At 38.6% G+C, this 20198-nt stretch overlaps 3 protein-coding genes across 7 annotated transcripts; 2 read left to right on the top strand and 1 right to left on the bottom strand.

The window, feature by feature from the left end:
* Positions 1-1022: 1022 nt before the first annotated feature.
* rrp9 (ribosomal RNA processing 9, U3 small nucleolar RNA binding protein) lies at positions 1023-8499 on the bottom strand. Of its 2 annotated transcripts, none has more exons than XM_085274481.1 (15): positions 8313-8499; positions 8083-8177; positions 7872-7984; positions 7723-7790; positions 6618-6659; positions 6393-6519; positions 6145-6269; positions 5942-6034; positions 5712-5812; positions 5497-5631; positions 4006-4068; positions 3756-3901; positions 3436-3515; positions 3267-3340; positions 1023-1256 (listed from the first exon to the last, which is right to left on the bottom strand). In XM_085274481.1, the coding sequence occupies exons 1-15, from the start codon at positions 8394-8396 to the stop codon at positions 1154-1156; spliced, it is 1449 nt and encodes a 482-aa protein (XP_085130607.1). In that variant the 5' UTR covers positions 8397-8499; the 3' UTR covers positions 1023-1153. The 2 variants fall into 2 exon arrangements, with proteins under 2 accessions (XP_085130607.1, XP_085130606.1); XM_085274480.1 differs by having other exon boundaries at positions 3744-3901.
* Positions 8500-8679: 180 nt separating this feature from the next.
* Positions 8680-14549, top strand: LOC146574649 (uncharacterized). Of its 4 annotated transcripts, none has more exons than XM_085274484.1 (7): positions 8680-8970; positions 9180-9192; positions 9295-9469; positions 9558-9714; positions 11096-11268; positions 11514-11742; positions 13826-14549. In XM_085274484.1, exons 3-7 carry the CDS (start codon positions 9308-9310, stop codon positions 14026-14028), a joined length of 924 nt encoding a protein of 307 aa, XP_085130610.1. In that variant the 5' UTR covers positions 8680-8970; positions 9180-9192; positions 9295-9307; the 3' UTR covers positions 14029-14549. The 4 variants fall into 4 exon arrangements, with proteins under 4 accessions (XP_085130610.1, XP_085130609.1, XP_085130611.1 ...); XM_085274482.1 differs by having other exon boundaries at positions 8699-8765; XM_085274483.1 differs by lacking the exon at positions 9180-9192.
* Positions 14550-15071: 522 nt separating this feature from the next.
* On the top strand, positions 15072-19612 carry LOC146574650 (putative G protein-coupled receptor). Its single transcript, XM_085275590.1, has 2 exons — positions 15072-15312; positions 17697-19612. Exon 2 carries the CDS (start codon positions 17801-17803, stop codon positions 19067-19069), a length of 1269 nt encoding a protein of 422 aa, XP_085131716.1. The 5' UTR covers positions 15072-15312; positions 17697-17800; the 3' UTR covers positions 19070-19612.
* Positions 19613-20198: the final 586 nt, after the last annotated feature.

Below are 20198 nucleotides of genomic sequence, written 5' to 3' on the forward strand. Positions count from 1 at the left end.
CTTTCAGTCAAATTCAGAGGAGCTATGCACAAGAATCGCAATTGAGATCTGGATGCGTGATTAGCCGATTTCTGCCATTTCAGCAAATTTTCAGTTACCAAACTAGTGCAGGATAGCTGTTGTTTTAATAGTTGAGTACCTGCAATTGTACATGGGGGGAAAAAAAAGTTCACACGAATCCTACATTTACACATTAAATGCGGACTGGCGTTTTAGATGTGAAACTGTACCCACTGTCTGCCTGCAGCATAAATAGAAGTGACTTTATTAAAAATTTAAATGTTATTGTCTGCATGTTTAACTGTGAAAGAAGATGATACTGTTTTTCCCCCCTATATGGCATACAAAATTAAGAGTTGGATAATAAAACGATTCCTAATGAAAATGGCATCAACATGTCCACCTGGGTCTAAGTGGACACCTGCAGGATGACTGAAGATGGTGCAAATACCAATTCTTGGTAATTCTTGGTTATTATATAACAATAACTGTCACTGACATAATGTCACTAGTCAACAGCTTGCAGTCCCTGAGGCTGGTCTGACAAATCACTTGTATAATTAAGATTTTGTGCACTTTCCCTCCTGTAAATACCAAGTAAATGTCAAGTAAAGTAAAAGTAGAAATAAGCTGTAAACCTTTTTTTTCCCTTATTACTAAAAGATGCCAATATACTTTCAATTACATTTTTATGAGATTCAAATGATATGCTGGTCTGCTACCACCATATCTATGATTCACAACTTTTGATCTGACTCCTCCAATACCCTACACACAGAAGCAGTCATCACTTTTCCAGACACACTTACAGCCTAACTTTCATAGAACATCATGACACTTCAAAACTTTATGATCACAAAATAGAACCAGCAGTCTTTTTTCCTCTCCTACAATTCAGCCTCTTCACACTTTATTTTTATGCAGGGATGCCTTACCAACAATGCTTTGACTTCTTCACTAAACCAAAAGCTGTTATTGTCTTTTAATAACAAGAGGAATCCACAGACAACTGTAGAAACAGATACTGTCTGGATTTTATTTTTTATTTTTTAAAGTAAGTAAAGAAAAAATAAATAAAATTAAAAAAATCCTGAGATTTTATTTTTTATTTTTAGATCTTTAATTTACAAAAGGAAAAGCATTTAACAGTTTTCTATTCAGCGCTTTTAGTTTCCTCTGGATCAGAGGGTTTCCTTTTAAGAGGAATAACATAAATTCCATTCTTGGCTTCCTTTAGTCTCCACCATCGTCCCAATCTGTAAACAAAACAAAGATTTATTTACAAATCATTATTTTAACACTAACAGTTCACTGAATATTAATGATTAACCACCATATGGATTGTTAATTAAAAAACAAATAAGGAGGGATGGAGTAATAAAACACTGGAGAAATGGTTTAAATCTGATATCTGGTAACAGGTCATAAACATTTTGTATTAAACGATCACCACAGTGAGCTTGAGGCTTTCAGAAGAAAAATTGAGGATGGTTTGCCCACTCAATAGAAGACTGCAAAGAATTTCATCATCTATGGTACATTAAAAATCAGAGATCCGGAGAAATCTCTTTGCGCAAAGGTTGAAAACCAGTAATTAATGTCTGTGATCTGCGTGTCCTCAGGCAACACCGTGCTGGAAACAGACAATTCTGAAGTAGAAATCAATGCACAGGCTCAGGCACACTCCTGAAAACTGTCAGTTCATTAAAACTCTAGCATGCAAAGCAAAAACCTCGAGGGAATAAACAGTGATTGAGAAATGCAGAAGCTGTCTCTGAGCCCGAGCTCATCTAAGATGGATTCAGGTAAGGTTAGAAAAGAAAAAAAAAGCACCTCTCCAATGCTCCAATAAAACTTTTTTGGAAAACACGGATATTGCACCTTCGGAAATAAAAAAGGGTGGGGGACCACCTGACGTGTTATCAGTACACAGTTTAAAAACACTGCTATAGAGCAGTATTAATGCACACAGTACGAGTAACCTGCACATCTTTGGAGGCACAATTAGTCTGACTGACATATCAGCTAGGCCATTTCCTGATCCCGAGGTTTTGGTATTTATAATGACTGATAAACATTTACAAAGTAAAGAAAAGACAAGATCCCTTCAGATAAGTCATAAGTTTTGATTGCAGATGAAGGCAATCTGTAACTTCCCTATAAGCAACAGCTGGTCCAGAGAGCAAACGAGTAATTGGTCAATACAGGTATTAGTCATAAAAATCCTATCTGTCGGACAAGGTTTTGGATTAATTAAACTGTACTGTAGAGAACAGTTCGCTCTGTGGTAGCTGGGATAATCCCCCCTGAAATGGATAAGTGGAAGAGATGGTAAATGGTAAAATGGACTGATTCTTATATAGTACTCAAAGCACTCTATACAACATGCCACATTCACCCCATTCACACAAGCACCACCTTGTGTGAATGTGTGTGAATGCTTAGTACCATTCACACACATTCATACACCAATGGATGAGTGAAGACTAGGGGCATCCAGGGATCGAACCACTGACCTTCTGATCAGTAGATGACCTGAGCTACAGCCATGAGTGGGTGGATGGATTTACTATAGAGCAGCTCAGACCCTCCAGTACACAAGAAAGCATTTTGGATATCAAATTACAATAATCACTGTCAGTTCCCCTCAGCAATTTTCACAGTGGTCAAGTTTAACACTGTTTGTTTCATATGTCAATACAATCAAAATAAAGAAAAAAAACAAAACAAAAAAAAAAACCAGTTCAGATTTACATGTCATTCTGTAAAATCTGTAACTATGATCGACACACCAAAACAAAATATCCGATCCACAAAAGTTGATTTTGTTCATCTGGACAGATTTTCAGTGGGAGAAATGCTTCGTCACTCATTCAAGTGACTTCTTCAGTCTCAGCTGACTGCAGGTTTCCCCAACATGAACAGAATCATCTTTTGTGGATTTACTGACCTGGATGATTGAGCATGCATCAAGACAAAATATCTGATCCACTTGCACATTTTATTTTACCTTGCATTCAGCTAAACTGATCGAAAATACTACATGACAAGTGTGACATTATCCAACATCATACTTCCTGGTTACCTTCAGTTAGTAACTGCATAACTATATGAATGAGGCCAAGTCAACCTAAAAATTCTAAAATGTTAAAGATGGATTAACACTGCCACCTAGTGGATGTTTTGTCCACTAAACATGAACTTGTGCTGACATTCATTAGTTTTCAGGAACTTTAGTTTCTATGGAAACATGAGTATAAATGTACCTGTGCTCCTGTCCAACTCCTGCAACCAAGAACTGACCAGAGCTTGAAAACTTCAAACTGTTGACGAAACCAGACTAGGCAGGAAAGGAAAGTAGAGAAAGAAAATAAGCATTTATGCAACTTATTATTATTTATTTATTTAAATGAGAGGAAAGGGTTAACTGCTTACCACTGGTACACTGAACAGAGGCTGAAGCCCACGATAATTCTGGCCACATTTCCACACATTAACCTCTGAGTTGTGGGAACCTGCAAGGAAGATCCGTTGTTATACAAAGCCAAATGACGACAGCTTACTTAAACACCAACCTAGGTTGATGTATTACTTTGATGTCCTTTTCATCAGGAATGAATTTATTACTTGCACTGAATACATCTGCATTCAAACAAATCACTCGTAAAACACTTTATTTACATTATCCTGCGAATAAAAACGGGTCCATGTGTTACTGAAAAGCACATGAAGAGGTTTCTCACAGCTATAGGCACCTGAGGCAATAGTATCAGAGTTCTGAAGTGCCGCCACTGAAGAGACCCAATGAGGCTGCTCAATCCCTGCATCACCATGGCAACCGTGGGCCCGTTTCACTGTGCTGAGAGGTTTCTTCTTGTTGACACTCCAAAGACACACAGAGCTGAGGTTGTCAGGAAATATGAATGAGTTAGTTCACACTATTACACACCGAATAAATAAAAATGGAGAGAAAGAAACTGAATCAACATAGCAGCAAATTATTACCCATCATCTGCTCCTGTTACCATGTGTTCCTCATTTATGAGTTGGATACAGTCAATTGAACCCCTTAATAAAAGACAACAAAATCAGAGTTGTCAGTCTCACTGTATGCTTAAAGAAAAATAGACTATAAATAAATATGCATTTATGAATGTGTACATCTATTAAAAAAAAATTAAAAAAATCAAGCTGTGCTGTTAAATTTTCAGAATGAAAATTACTCCAATACATCTAATATCAAAAGATTTTATATAAATCAACCAACAGACATGTTTAATGGTAGAGGGACAATAAAAACCACGCAGCAGTCAAAAAGGTAGTAACAAAGGTAGTAACAAAGGTAACAAAGGTAGTAATAATTTGATTTCTTTCATATTTTTTCAAACTTTATATGAGAGTATAGTGCCAGCAGCAGAAGAGCAAGATCATCCATGAGAAATTGTGCTGATTTTTGGCCATTTTTGGTTGCTCCCTTATTTCCCTAGGAGTTGCCACAGCAGATGGGATCTGCGTGTATGATTTGGCACAGCCAGATACCTTCTGACACAACATTTATCCAAGCCTGCGACTGGCTCTCTGAGTAGCATGACTCTGGGTTTGTTTGCTCTCCGTCTTGAACTGAAGATCTTTTGCATGTAAGGTTAATGTGTTAACGACTACACCACCGAGCCACTTCTTTCTTCTAGTGGTTTAGCTGACATTTGCAGTGTCCAAAAATAATTTCCTAATGGTTTCTAATTTTAAGATTTATTAATTTATTTTTTCAGGCCAAAAAAGTAAAATGTGATTGGTTCACAAACAGTGCTTGTGAACAAATCTGCGTGTAAACCATGTGTATTAGCACAATATTTCCATATTATGTTTTCTGTTTTGGTCAATATTTACCCTATTCCAAAAGACCATAGGTCAAAAATGCTCAAATTTAGAATTAAATACAACACTATAAAATATTAAATTGCCTATAAAGAACAAAAATGAGAATGTGTAGACTTTAACATTTTTCATATATACTAGTTATCTTATTTTAACTATTTATTGCATATGCTGAAGAATATGGGGGTTTTTCAATATTTGAAATAATTTCTCATCTGAAGCCAACAGATGAGGTGCACCTTGCTATCCACTGTCTTCTCTTTCTTACATTCTGCTTAGATTCCCCCCCCCACACCAACTACAAAGTCAAGTTTTAACTTGAGCTAGTTTGTCTTTGGGGAAGCAATCTTCAGCATACTTGTCATTCCAGCCAAGCATCGCTTTTTCTGTTTAAAAATAAATAATAACAATTACCACTCCTGTGGAAACACTCTGGCTTCATTCTCAGGTTCTCTTATTTCAGATGGTAATTTTGCATATATTTTTAATGCAGACTATGAACATTTCTGTGCAATTATTAAATGCTTTTATATGAATCTTAGAAAACAAGCAAACAGACAAAGCACCTGAATTTGTGCACACTGGTGAGAACAAGCAATGCACAGAAGTCAAGAGACTCACTCATGGCCATGGAACACCAGCTGAGACTCTTCAGCTATCTTCCACACCCGTACAGTACCGTCCCGCCCTCCTGCAGTCACACAGCGCTCACGGCTCAGGCTGTCCAGTCCTGTGATCGAGTCCTGATGGCCAAAGCTACAGGAATTTACAGTCAGTTAATTTCACACACTAGAGCCAAATGAATGTGAGAAATTATTTTCTGATTGGTCACTCACAGAGTTTCTACATATGCATTCTCATCCACATTCCACACTTTGATTGAGCGGTCATGAGAGGCGCTGTACAGATCATGAGTCCCCTTCCTGAATGAAAGGCCCTGTGAAGGAAAAAGAAGATTGTGTTATAAGAGAACTGCAGGTATCACCAACGCACAGCTGAGATGTTAAAATGTCAAAATTGTAGCCAACTAGTGAGGGGAAAAAAAAACAAAACATCAAGAACATACCGACACAGCACCTTTGTGTCCTGTAAATTTATACAAATGTTTACACGATTCTGCCTCCCAAATCATGATCAGGTTGTTCATGTCTCCAGTGGCCTAAAAATATGTAAACAAAGACGTTATGGTCACACTTTGGTAAGAAAGGTAGAATAAGCTGGATTCCCAAAATTGGTAAAAGCAGGAATTGCTGAGGAAGAACTACTCACCAAGTACTTGCCATCCGATGATATGGCCATACACAAGATGTGGGCTGTATGTCCAACATGGCGATCCTCTGTACCCTTCCTTCCACCAGGTATTGTATGTATTTTTTTACCACTCTCAACATCCCCTAATAAGAACATTTCCAAACATATTATTATTAAAGTATTAGCCTTCACAACTGTGAAATAATTTGAATTTATTTTCACAACAGGAGTTTAAAAAAATTTGTAAGGATTAACTATACACTAACATTTAATGATGGAGCAGTCTTTGGCAGCAGAAAAGATGTACTTGTCATCTGGAGTGATGACCAGGCACGTAATTGGAAGTTTGTGTCCTCTGAACATCCTGATCTCTGAAGGATCTGGTGGTATGAGCTAAAAACAAGCAAACAAAAAACACACAGAAATAAATAACATTAAACTTCTTATTAGACACACAGCGGGATTAAAAGGATGAAAATTCTGATAATTACATCTTTGGCGATGAGCCGCTGGAGCTTTCCTCTCTGTTCAAGCTGATGGGAGAAGGAAAAAATAAAATAAACTCACATCCACAGAAATATCAATATTATAAACACAAGTCCAGCAAATCAAGTACAGTAAATCCAAAAAAAAAAAAAAAAAAAAAAACAGTATCAATGAGATACTGTTTTTGATGTGATCAAGTACAACCAAAATATTTCTTGCATCTGATCACAAGATGTAAAGCTGCAAATTATTAGAAATTACTGAACTGTAACCCAGAAGACCACATCAGCATTTTTACATCAGTCATTATTTAATTTAGAGAAAATTGTCTTGTGAAACTGAAACTAAACTGTGGCCTAACTAAACTTTGAAAAATCATGGGAACAAAAAAAACTTTATTAAGATTTGATTTAGACATCTGAGTTGAATCTATGCCATAGGAATGTCATAACAGCAAACCCCTCTGAAACTCTGAAGTGTAGTCTACCTCTATGTTGATCAACCTGTTCAGTACTGTCAATTCACTCATCCAAGTGACTTCTGAAGAAGTCATGTCAGTCTTCAGAGACTGAAGAAGTCACTTGGATGAGTGACAAAATGTTTCTCCCACTGAAAATACTACGTCCAGATGAACAGAATCAACTTTTTGGAATTGAGAGCATAATAATTATTGCCAAAATATAAGGACCCACAGATACCATCAAATGTCTGCCTCAAGTAAAAAAAACAAACCAAAACAAAAACAAAATACTGAGCGCATTTCTGCTACATATTCAGGAGGACTTGTGTTACTGCCGAGCATAGAGAGATCGATTCATACAAAGGAGCAAGGGCAAATCGACCAGAAGTGAAAACTCAATTAATGACAGGATGAATGGCGTTCACAACAGCATGATCTAAGGAACATCTGGCCAACAGGCTCAACAGTTTGTAATGTTAGGTGTAGAGTTGGCAACAAGATATTTTCATTGTGAGGGGACAATCTGAGTAAATGTTAGTACACAGAGACATAGCTCAACACATGAAACTGGCAGTGTAATAACCAAGTCATGTAAGGTACCCTGGTACTACAGCTACCATTTAAACGGGCTCACATAGGAAATGTCTTACCACTTCTTCTTGAAGTCTTCCCGCAATTAGATCTGTCTCAAAGGAGGCTTCTTCTGCTTTATTTTCCTCTGAAGATAAGAAGAATTCTTTTCATTCATTCTGGAATAATGAATTTTAATGTTGTGCCTGTGTAAATGACACAAGTTTACCTTCTTCCTTGAGCTGCTCCAGGTAAAGTTTAGCTAATCTCAGCTTCTTCTCCTGTGGAGTCTCCTCATACTCAATCTGCTCGGTGGACTGCCTTTTCTTTGGCGCTGTGGCACTGGAAAAATCAAATTATCACAAAGATCATTAAGACTCGTGCTTTTATTTAGAGGCCAAAGGCTTGTGATTAATGTATAACCCCCACTGAAAACGCACCTCTCCGTCTCTGAGTCGCTGGAAATCTCTTCATTATATTTCGAGCTCGATTTCTTTGCTCGTAATTTGCCTTTTCCGGTAGGATCCACATCACCCTGTGAGGGGGAAAAATACGATGTATCTACCACAAAAGCGTAAATAAAAGCGTTATAACAACAGTGGAAACCAGTTAAGAAGCCACGAGTGAACCCTATGGTTTAGCTTACCCGCTAACAGTTCAATTCACCTACCTTTCGCTTCGTGCCCGCCGTATTTTTCCCCTTCTTGGCAAACTTGGGGTTTTCTTTTGTTTTTAAAAAGAATGATGAAGACATGTCGAAACGCAACAAGCAGCGTTTCAAAACTGACAACAGTTATGCAGCGTTAACTCTTCAACTTTCTCAAGCCGCAAGTCAACATTGAACCCACATGGGTCGACTGCAACCAAACTAGGAAGCTGAGATGGGCCGCGAGCGCACACTGATTGGCTAATTGTCACGTTCACTCTAACATGTCCCACCCTTTATTAAAATTCTGGATTTTAATTGGCCCGTGTAGGAATTTCGATGAACAGGAAATTGTGCTGGGGCGAAATACTTCCCTCGGGGAATAAGTTTTCGCAGCTTTGTTCCGCACATAATTGTAAAAATATGCATTTGACAAGACGGTAATCCCATAAATGTGCGCGCCACACACAGTGGAAGGTAAACGTAAGATTAGTATTTCACACATGTTTAATCGAAAATGTTATGCGCGGCGGTTAAAAAAAATCCCTAATTATATCAGGATCTATGTACTGTACTACTGCAGTAGTATTACTACTTCCTCTACTACGCAGTATTTCCATGTACTGCACTGCCTTTGTCTTCAGTGACTGTGTTTACAGTTTGTCGTTGAGCTCAACCTGAGGTGAGGTTCCTCTAAACTATCGCACAGTAAATATCACGTGTATTTGAACATGTTTTGAAATGCAGTTTGCATCACTCATTGGCTCCAGCAGCTGGAGGCTAGTAGTAGGTAGGAGGAGGGGGGATGAGACAGCGGGAGGGGGATGCAAGGTTGACTGCAAACCTTTTTTTGTCTCTCTGTTTTTGCATGGGGGAGTTTAAAACGAGCAGAGATCGTCGCTGAGTGAGTGAAAAAAAAGAAAAAAGTTTGGCTCCAACTTTGAGTTTGTCCTGTGCAGAAAAGCAGCAGCACTTGGTGTGTCAACGTGCTTTTTACTCTTCCCAGATTGTTCACCACCATGCCACCCAAGAGAGACGCAGGTGCGACTGCAGCACAGCCACCCATTAAGATGATAAAGATCGATAACGTTACAGATGCACAAGAGTTTGGCTGTCATTCAGGCGAGGATAAGTTTAGGCTCCATGAAGAGGCCAGCTACTCACCTTATCCCAACAATGACGTGAGAGTTCATTGTTTAATTATCAGAATAAGTAACTTGTGTATAACTTGGATTTTTTTTATGTGTTCTTTTTCAACTCTTGTGGCAGCTTGACACTATTGAATTTGATGAAGACAATGTTGCAAGCCCGGGAATCAGAACAGACACCATCAGCCTTCTCATGAAAATAGAGCAGCTGCAGGCACAACTGAAATATGAACGCAGATGCAGAATTTTGGCTGAGAGAGAGCTGAGGGAACTCAAAGGTGGGTGGGAAAATTAACTAATCAATCAATCAGTTAATTTATATCCTTTAAAAATACTGTCAGACCACATTAATATTTATTGTAGCACACACATTACTCTAACTAAACCTAACTGGTTTAGATGCTACAAGGACAAATCCGAATGAGTCATCCTGCATTTCTTTGTATTTTTCTTCCTGGGAGTTAGACCTTCTTGTAATTTTTTTAAAAAGTGGAAGAGCAGGAAGCTCTTTCACCAAAGTTTTTCTTTGGTCACTGGTTGCTTTTTCACTCATTTTCAGTTGAGTTCTTATACTTGCCAATTCCAAGGAAATCCTTTGTCTTTGTTAATCCACTTAAGACTGACCTATGAATCATTCAAGCATAAAAAGGCACCCAAGTGAGGAGACGAATCAGTGTTTTGACTACACTTTCCAGACAACTTAGCAAAGAGTTCATTTTAAATTGTATCTTTGTTACTAGCAGCCTGTGGCGAAAAGCATGTAATTTGTTCCCATTTCTTTAGTTAAATGAACTGAATATGCCAAAGATAATTTATGTTGATGGGCATAAAATTGTATTTTTGTACCATCATGGTAATTCTCACAGAGCTATTAGCTTAAAAGTTGGTACATCTCAACATGGTGGGAAGTGTGTCCTTATAGAACTTGTGGAGAATTTGTTCTGGATAAGCAGAGGACAAAAGAAGTGTTAGAAAAATATCTACAGTATGTGAAAGTCATGTCCTTAATAATTAGGAAAAAAGCCAGAAAAGATCTGAGGAGATGCATCTGGCCTTTCAGTTGATCCATCTACTGTTCACTGAAGCCTCATCACAAACAGTCTCAGCTGGAGGGTGGCTGTCAAGAAGCCATGCGTAAGGAAGGAAATGGGTATGGAAAATTTGAATTTGCCAAACTTTTGTGAGCAGAAGAACAGCGAGGTACCATTTGGAAAATTTCTGATTGGCAACAGCTTCATTTTTTTATACTGACAATGATTCCAAACACACAGTCATGGATTGGCCTTGACAGAGCAAATATTACTGAAGCAGTGCGTGACAGAGAAAACAGAAAGAAACAAAAGGCAGCCAACATCCAAAGAAGAGCTTTGAGCTTCTTTCAAGAAGCCAGGAGAACTTTTCCTGAAGATTACTTAAGGGAATTTCTTAACAACAATGACAAGAACAGGGCCTTATTAAAATTTAAATGTCAAATGTTGAGTATTCGTCTGTGTAACTGTCTAGTGCATTGATAACATGTGCGGAAGGAAAAATTGGATCCCGTCAGTCTTTTTAGTTTTCTGTCTGAGTTTATGCTGTAAACATAAAATGAAATAATTTATCTGATGAATATCTTCACCATGTGTCGGATTTACTTCAGTGGTTTGTAACGTTTTTCAGAGATGAACACTCTCATGATGCAGATGAGGCACACGGCACATGAACTGCGGGTCACCCTGGATCATGTTCTCCACGGAGGCGAAGGAGCAGTTGCGCCACAAAACTCTGATGAGACTATCTCTTTCCTGACTGAGCCTGAGGCAGAAATGAGAGCGCTTCATAATATACCAGAGGTCAACGCTCCTGTGTGCTGTAGACTTTGTACTTTCTTTGTATAACTGAGTTGGCAGATTGATCAGTTCATTAACATTTTGTTATCTTAGAAGAAGTTTTATGTCATTGGTGCTCATTTGAAATGTTCATTGTTTTTAAGCTCAGGCAGGCTAGCACTAATTTGTTATTTTATAAGTGGTTAATTTGGGATCAAACACCAATGAAATGTAATGTTTTTATAAAAGATATTTCTTTTTCTTTGTAGGATGACCACAATTTCATCTATCTCTCAGAGAATCTTCGAGTGCCAAAAAATCTTTATGAGCGCATTGCAGAAATTGCAGACTACAAGAAGTACACTTCAGCCCTGCTCATGATACTTTTTGACAGAGAAACGCTGGCCACCCACTCTCTGCAGGGCCGTAGGAATACCTTTACGGGAGAGGATTGCCACAAGCCACAGCTCCCACCTGAGATTTTGAAAAGTTTAATCGGTAAATCAAGGAACACTAAGGATGCCTTAGAAACATTAGCCTTCTTTGTAAATGCTGTATATGGTGATTGAAAAAAGTGTTGGCCCCCTTCCCGATTTCCTATTTTTTGTATGTTTGTCACACTTTAACGTTTCAGATCATCGAACAAATTTGAAAATCAGACAAACATAACACAATTACACAATTAAACACAAAATGGAGTTTCTATATGAAGATTTTTATTATTAAGAGGAAAATAATACAAAACTACATGGCCCTGTATGAAAAAGTGATTGCCCCCTAAAACTACTAACTGGTTGGTGCCGCCCTTAGCAGCAACAGCTACAATCAAGCATTAGCGATAACTGGCATGCCTTTTGAGCATGAACCACCTTTTTAAGGTCATGCCACAGCATCTCAATCGGATTTATGTCAGGACTTTGACTGGGTCTCTCCAAAGCCTTTATTTTGTTTTTCTTAAGCAATTCAGAGGTGGACCTGCTGGTGTATTTTGGATCATTGTGCTTGAATAGTGCTTCAGCTTGAGGTCAGAAACAGACCTTCTCCTTCAGGATTTTTTGTAGACAGCAGAATTCTATGGCGTTATTTTTGTGCCACTATTCTGAGCGCACATAAAAAGAGTTTGCAGGTGCAAGTGTTGTATTTTGAGGAGAAATTTATTTTGAGCGAAGAAAAGCTGAATTTGAGTGAACAAAACTCATTGCTGCGTGCAAAAAAATGTGTTTCAGTGTTTGCGATTATCCACACACACACAACAGCAGCCCCTCTCGCTCAGTTTTTGCATTTGCGCTCGCTCGCAATGTGTTGCTCGCGCTCTCAACATTTCTGCCCGTGCGCGCTCAGCTTGGATTTTTTTGCATCCAAGTCTGTGATTGGCTGGTTTTGTGGCACAAATATAACGGTGTAGAGAAAGAGTTGAGCGCGCACGGGCAGAAATGTTGAGCGCGCACGGGCAGAAATGTTGAGAGCGCGAGTAACATGTTGAGAGCGCGAGTAACACGTTGAGAGCAAGCGCAAATGCAAAAACTGAGCGAGAGGGGCTGCTATTGTGTGTTTGTGTGTGTGGATAATAGCAAACACTGAAATACATTTTTTTTTTTTGCACGCAGCAATGAGTTTTGTTCACTCAAATTTAGCTTTTCTTCGCTCAAAATAAATTTCTCCTCAAAATGCAACACTTGCACCTGCAAACTTTTTTTTACGTGCGCTCAGAATAGTGGCACAAAAATAACGCCATAGAATTCATGGTTCCATTTATCACAGCAAGTCTTCCAGGTCCTAAAGCAGCAAAACAGCCCCAGACCATCACACTGCCACCACTATATTTTACTGCCAGTATGATCCTTTTCTGAAATGAAAGATGAGATGAAGATGCAATGGGACACATGCTTCTAAAAATGTCAGCATTTGTTCTTGTCAGTCCACAGAGTATTTCCCCCAAATTCTTGAGGAACATCAAGATGTTTTCAGGCAAATATGAGCCGAGTCTTTGTGTTCTTTTTGGTCAGCAGTGGTTTTCTCCTTGAACTCTCCCACGGATGGCATTTTTGCCCAGTCTCTTTATTATTGTTGAATCATGAACTCTGACCTTAACTGAGACATGTGAAGCTTGTGGTTCCATAATATTGTCCTGGATGAGTCATTGGTGTGCTCTTGGAGTAATCTTGGTAGGCCAGTCACTGCTGGGAAGCTTCACCACTTTTCCAAGTTTTTCCATTTGTGTGTAATGGCTCTCACTCTGGTTCACTGGAGTCCCAAAGCCTTAGAAATGTCTTTGTAACCCTTTCCAGACTGATGAATATCTCTGACTTTGTTTCTCAAGTGATTTCTTGATTCAACAGGTCTGCCAGTATTCAGGCCTGGGTGTCTGTAGTAAAACACTTTCCAAAACAATGATTAACAAAACAAGAATCATAGTAAATTTGTGATTTAACAAGAGGGGGCATTACTTCTGAAACAGATCTGAAACATAGAGGTGTGACAAATATGCAAAACACTAGAAAATCAGGAAGAAGGCAAACACTTTTTCACACCACTGTACGTACTAATTTGATAACCAGAGGTTTCTGTTTCTTTCCTGCAGATCATGTGGCAGCCAAGTTCAGTGTTGACAGCAGCCAAATAAAAACCGCAATCCGCACAAAGTTGAACAATGAGGATAAATTATTGAAGAAGAGACTGGGGTTGGGTAAAACAGAAAACAGAGCTAATGCTGAGCAAAGCTTTTGCCAAGATGCCTCGCTTCTGCCCGACGACGGAGCAATGACAAGTGACTCTCAGTTATAGTCCTTCACCTCTGTCTTCATCCGTTGGTCACACGTATTTCATGTCTGATAGAAATAGGTCACAGATTGCCTTTTTTATCCACTATAGTTCATTCAGCATTAAAATCTAGTTCTTTATTTTTTAAGAATGATAAGTATTTATATTTTTACGTTGACAGCAGTTAATGTCTGTTAGATTGTTTTCACCTTGAGTGTCACATGGTGTCCACACCCAGACGTTCGATAGCGCTATACACTGCCACATATGTAATCATTAATACTGTAAACAAGTGTTCTTATTTAGGTTTTCTTACTGTATTTAAGAGAGTGGTTATAAGTTAATAACCTTTTAAGCTAGAATCAGTCAGTCAGCTGACCTTTACACGTGTGAGTAGGACAGGGATCTCACTTTTGCCCTGTTGTTCATTCCAACTTGTGCATTGCAGGTAATTTCAAGGTATACTGTATGTGATAACTGTTTCAAAATGTTTGTCATGTGTTTTCTGTGCTTCACTCTAACAAACAATAAAGTTTTGCAGCTGATATTTTTTCAGTTATTTGAATCTTTCTTCCATCAGCACAGTAACCTACAGTATTGTTTCCTCCTCAGCCAACAGATGTCAGTACTGACCCCTGTTTCCCCTGTTGTAGTATTGATCTACTCCGCTGAAAGGTGACTGTTACTTAAGTAAACAAAAAAAGAAAAGAAAGAAACTCGGTTAACTAAATTAAGGAAGTACTGTGTGTTAAATGGTAAATGAGTCATTACATTCAAGCAATACACCAGTGTCCTCGTTCTCTGGAGCTATGAAGAGAATAGAGGAGCAAGTGTAAGAACAAGAACAGTGTGTAACAGTCACAGCCACATACTGACTGACTGATGAACGACAGTGTGTGTGTGGGACATGGTTAATGTCAGTGGGAGGCGGTTTGATGCAGTCATCTTCGCTTGAAAGATGTGATTTGGACAACCAAAGGCTGGCTCCTCGCCCCCCCCCCCTCCCTCGGGCTAGCTGGGCTGCCTCAGTGGACTCACAGCACATCACCTCTCTCCGATACCCTCAGTCCTCCCAGGGGTCCTCTGTCAAGCCTCAAAAGCCTTTTTTTTCCTGTCGGAAATCAGCTGTTTTCATGAGAAGTTGCAACACAGCAGGATAGTTCCCGGTGGACCATTATGCACCTGCAGCAACACCTGAGTACTGAATTTGATGCTTTTCAAAGTTTCTGAAATATCAGAGTGTTTTGGAAGATTTCTAGTTTACAAGAACTTTTTAAGGACCAATTTTCAAAATGAAAGTGCTTTGATGTAAGTATATAGCTATTTGATTATATAACACTTAACTATGATGTGAAAGAATATATATTATTCTATTTGTTTGGTTCATTGCTTAAAGTAAAATGCAAAGTAAAGTAAAGCATTTCACTTTCATATTTACTTATTTCATTGATTTATTTTGTTCTATCAGATCAAATGACTGAGACGTTTGTGTAACACTTCCTGAAATTGTTAGAATTTGTTTAGCAGATTTCACTGACACTGCCTTAATGGTTTTTTTCTTAAAGTTGAGCAAGTTTAACACCAAGTTGAGCCATGCCAGAAATAAAAAAGTCTCTCAAATTATGTCATTCAGAAAAACTGGATAGATAATGCTAGTTAAGAATATAACTGTGCATCAATTCATAGGGTTCACTACACATTTAAAACCCACAAAGTCCAAGTACATTACAAGCTGATGAAATGTTGCCTTCTAGTGAATTTATTATAATGAATGAATGAATGAAATTATTAACCTAAACTTATGAACTTTCAGCATTTCAACATACTGTAGCACATGGATGGAATTTTGCAGCTGCATGTTGAAGTGTCATTCATTTTGTATCAGAATGAGCTGAGTTAACAGTTATTGGAGACCTCATTTTTAAATCTAATTAAAATTGGTCAACACTTTCAGTTTCTTGCGTTAAGTTTGAACTCTTTAAAACCTATTTGTGCAATTCAAATTCAACAGAAAAGTCAGATAATGGAATAAATGCTCATCACTAACATTATGCAAGCTTAAATACATTAAAATGGTTCTTAAGACCTTTTTTGGCTTTTAAAAAGGATTTATTTGAAAAACCAAGAGGAGCGATAAAATCAGACAGAAGTATTAAACATAGATGTAAAATAACTACAAATGTTTTGGAGAATCAAATAAAGTGAAACTGAGCAGTGGCTAGAAAAGGTAAACCTGTTCAGAAGTCATTTGTGGACTGAAGAACATCACATGCTGGGCTGCAACTGGAACATGATGAGAACGAGGACAGCCTTACATAATGTGTATGAGAATGTACATGTACTAGTCCTTCCTGGGGATAAATCTCAGTGCAAACGTGGCATGCCAATAGCTGTCCACCATAGAAGATTACAGCGGCAGAGAGAATCAGTGGATAACCAGTGGATAGAGAGCACATGTATTTAGGACACAGCGTCCTCCACAGCCTGAAACCTGATTATGATTATCAGAACAAGATAGTTAGATACATTTATGGGGGAGGCACATGAAGGGCAGCACAGACGTGAAAGTAAATGTAAACGGATTAATGTTACATTTGTTACATTGTTTTATATACTATTTCTAGATTGCTCGGTGATTAGGGGTCAGGCGTGTTCTGGTTTAAGGTCTCCTCTTTGATGGTATGGTGAAGGGTGACACTGAACACATACTAATCAATGCAGGCAGTTCACTGCAGCTGGGCTAAAACAAGCATGCTCATTATCTTTCATTTCTAAAGGATGGGGATGGATGGAGGAGAAACACAGTGTCCTCCATGAATTATTCCCATTGATCATGTTTCTCCCTCACTATAGATACAAAATGGCATAAACAGCCTAACTAATAAGGTGAACGTCTGTGTGTTTTGATGAAGGTTGTAGTGAGTACTCCTGGATGTTTGTATTTATATATCACACTGCAGAGTATGTCAGATACAGTTAGTGTGATGAGTTATGATCAATTTGACAACAAATGTAATATTGTACGTTAAAAACTGTTGTATGTAATGCCTTCTGTGGCTTTGGATGTGCTTTTTTAAATGGCTAATGCCATTGTTGTGATGTCATTAGGGTTATCTCAACTCATGCCTTGAGACTACATATGGCTTTAGGAATGCAGGTTTAAAGTTGGAAAGATGTTTAGAATTTATCATTCAGAAATGATCTAATAGGTATTAAATAACCCCCTTAACAGTGCTTTGTGTAACTTATAGCGTGTATTGTTAACATTCTTTGTCCTTACTGTAATCAATATAGCTACTTGTGAAAAGGCCCGTTCCTATCAAAGAACCTGCAAACAATTATCACCCAGCTGCAGGCTATCTGAGCTCTGGAGAGCATTTTAAAGATTTTCAGCCTAAAGCTGTTCTGTTTTAGTTTGCCCTCAACTACCATCGTCATTTTAAGCTAAAGCAGTTAACTGTTTGAGACAAATTACAAAGGGCTCAGTGCAGATAAAATGAGCAACTACTGGGTGAATACAGACGAGGATTTAGCAAAACTTATTGGAAAGTAGCTCCAAATTTGCGAAATAATACGTAATGCTTTACTAGAAAGTGTTTCCACTGTGCAAAAGTAAAGCCATCTGATGCAAATGAAAAGATGCAAAATTTGCCATTGATATATTTATCCTTTTCTTCATTTTGTCTTTACAGAAGTGAGGTGTATTTCTTTTGATGTCTGAAGAACTTTTTAGCTTCGTCGCTTAACAATGGGAGCCACTGGAATACAGATCTTAACTCGTTCTTTATTATGAATCATGGAAGAGTACAGTTCATTTGTGACTGAGTACAATGAAAGCACTGCCGCTTGGCCAATAGAGCCTTCTGCACCCAGCAGACACTTAGGAAATGTTCCCAGCCCACAAACACGTCTCAAGGACCTCATGGGATTATTTTTCATGGTGACCCTAAATTTTCTTGCACTTCTGGCCAACACTGCTGTTCTTGTGGTTGTCATCAAAGCCCCTCATCTCAGGAAATTTGTATTTTTGTGCCATCTTTGTGCAGTGGACCTTCTGTGTGCCATCTTGATCATGCCACTCGGCATTGTGTCCAGCTCGGGGTACTTTGCTGGTGTGGTGTTCACTATGCTGGAGTGCCAGATCTATGTCTTCCTCAATGTAATCCTCATAGCAGCCTCCATCTTCACCATCACAGCTATTAGCGTGGAGCGTTATTACTACATTGTTCACCCCATGCGATATGAGGTCAAGATGACGCTGAAGCTGACTGCAGCTGTGATGGTGATAGTGTGGGTCGCTTCTGCAGGGCTGGGATTGTCTACTGTGTTTGGATGGCCGTCTTATGGCAGCCTGACCTCCGTCAGTGCAGCACACTGCTCACTGTACTGGAGCAACAGTGACCACAGGCGTATTTTCTCTGTGCTCTTCAGTGTCACCTGTTTCTGTCTGCCAGCAGTTGTGATTTTTGCTGTCTACTGTAATATCTACAAAGTGGCCCGTGTGGCTGCCCGGCAACATGGACCTCTGCCCTCCTGGACAAACAGTCAACTGAAGCATCGCTCTGACTCAATAAACAGTCAGACTACCATCATTACAACTCGCAATGCCCCACGCAGGATTACCCGAGAACGGCCTTTCGGGGGTGGTAAGGCTGCTCTTACTCTGGTGGTCATTGTTGGGCAGTTTCTAATCTGCTGGCTGCCTTATTTTGCCTTCCACCTTCATTTGATACTTGATGCAACACCCCAGATCCCTGATGACCTGGAGGAAACTGTCACCTGGCTGGCATATTCGTCATTTGCTATTAACCCTTTTTTCTATGGGCTTCTAAATCGGCAGATTAGGGAAGAGCTTTGTAAACTAAGGCGCTGCTACTCGACTCGGCCAATGGAATTGCCAGCGTCCAGCCAGGAGGGCTCGGGTCATGAGAACTTCTTGCAGTTTCTCAACAGGACCAGCTGCAGTTTAGAGACACGTCCAAGCTTTGCTACTCCCAGTTCTCTGGATTATACTGGGCAGACTGGTTTCAGGATACCAGGACAGATTCCAGAGGAGTTCAGTTAGATTTTGCTCTACTGTACCTCAGTGTTGTGCCACAAATAATTGAAAGTTTGGGGGATTAAGTTATTTAAAGATCATATGCAATATGACAAGCAAATTTTTGCAGACAGTAATAACAAGTGAGAGACAGCATACAGAAAAAAAACTGTTTTCGTCTTTGAATCGTTTCTATAAAGATTCAAAGAAGTACTAAATGGACTTTTAAAAAAAGCATTGTTACTGTGGTGAAACAAGCCTTAACGAGTCCTTAAAGATCACTTTAATTTTATTAGCTAGCCTAAAGTAAAGTTACTCTTTATCTACAATCAATAGTTCTGTTTTATGAAAATGAATCAACACAAGTAATTATTACACAATCAAATGTTGTCCTATTGTATTTATATTCCAGGAATTTATGTAAATGTTATTTATTATACACAAACAGGAGGAAATATTTGTTTTGTTCAAGGATATTTTATTTCTTATCAATTTAAATGTGAAAATAAATTTCTGGCATTTTAATAATGTTGATAAACAATGTTTGTACATTAGAAATAAGTATGAGATTTATATAAAACTTTTTTTTAGCATGTTGGTCTAAAATCGGATCTACTTTATTCTCTGGTGAAAGATGTTCGGGATTATATACAGTTATGTAAACTGCATGTCTTCATTTCTTCTTCATGTTTTGTATTCTGTTAACATTAACTAATATACCACATAGTTAATTAATCTCACAGAAACAGCCTCTAAGAGTGCACTGGGGCTGCTAGGCTGTTGTGACCATGATTCAACAGCCAACCCAAGTCCTTCAGGCATATTGTTAAGGTTTGCTTGAGTTTACTTTCTGCAAGAGATAACTAATACGTGCCTAAAGACACTCATTTGCCCAATTTATGTTCGACAGTTTGTCTCAGGACAGACATTGTGGGTTTGAATTTATGGTTTCTGACCTCCGTGCCCTCCCTGTGCCCACTTATGAAAGCACTGTAAGTAAAATTGAGCCCAGTTAAAACATCATTATATAAGCAGAAAATGCCATTTCATAATAGATGAAGTGGTTGTCTCTAATAACATTTAATATGAGTACATGAGCAGATTAACAGCAAAGAATTTGTAATTTTCTGTATTTACTTACAATCAGCTTGGCAAT

The sequence above is a fragment of the Mchenga conophoros genome, linkage group LG5, assembly GCF_057382185.1.
Source record: "Mchenga conophoros isolate Kocher_MC1m ecotype Shallow Benthic linkage group LG5, M_conophoros_male_GT1.1, whole genome shotgun sequence".
NCBI lineage: Eukaryota > Metazoa > Chordata > Actinopteri > Cichliformes > Cichlidae > Mchenga > Mchenga conophoros.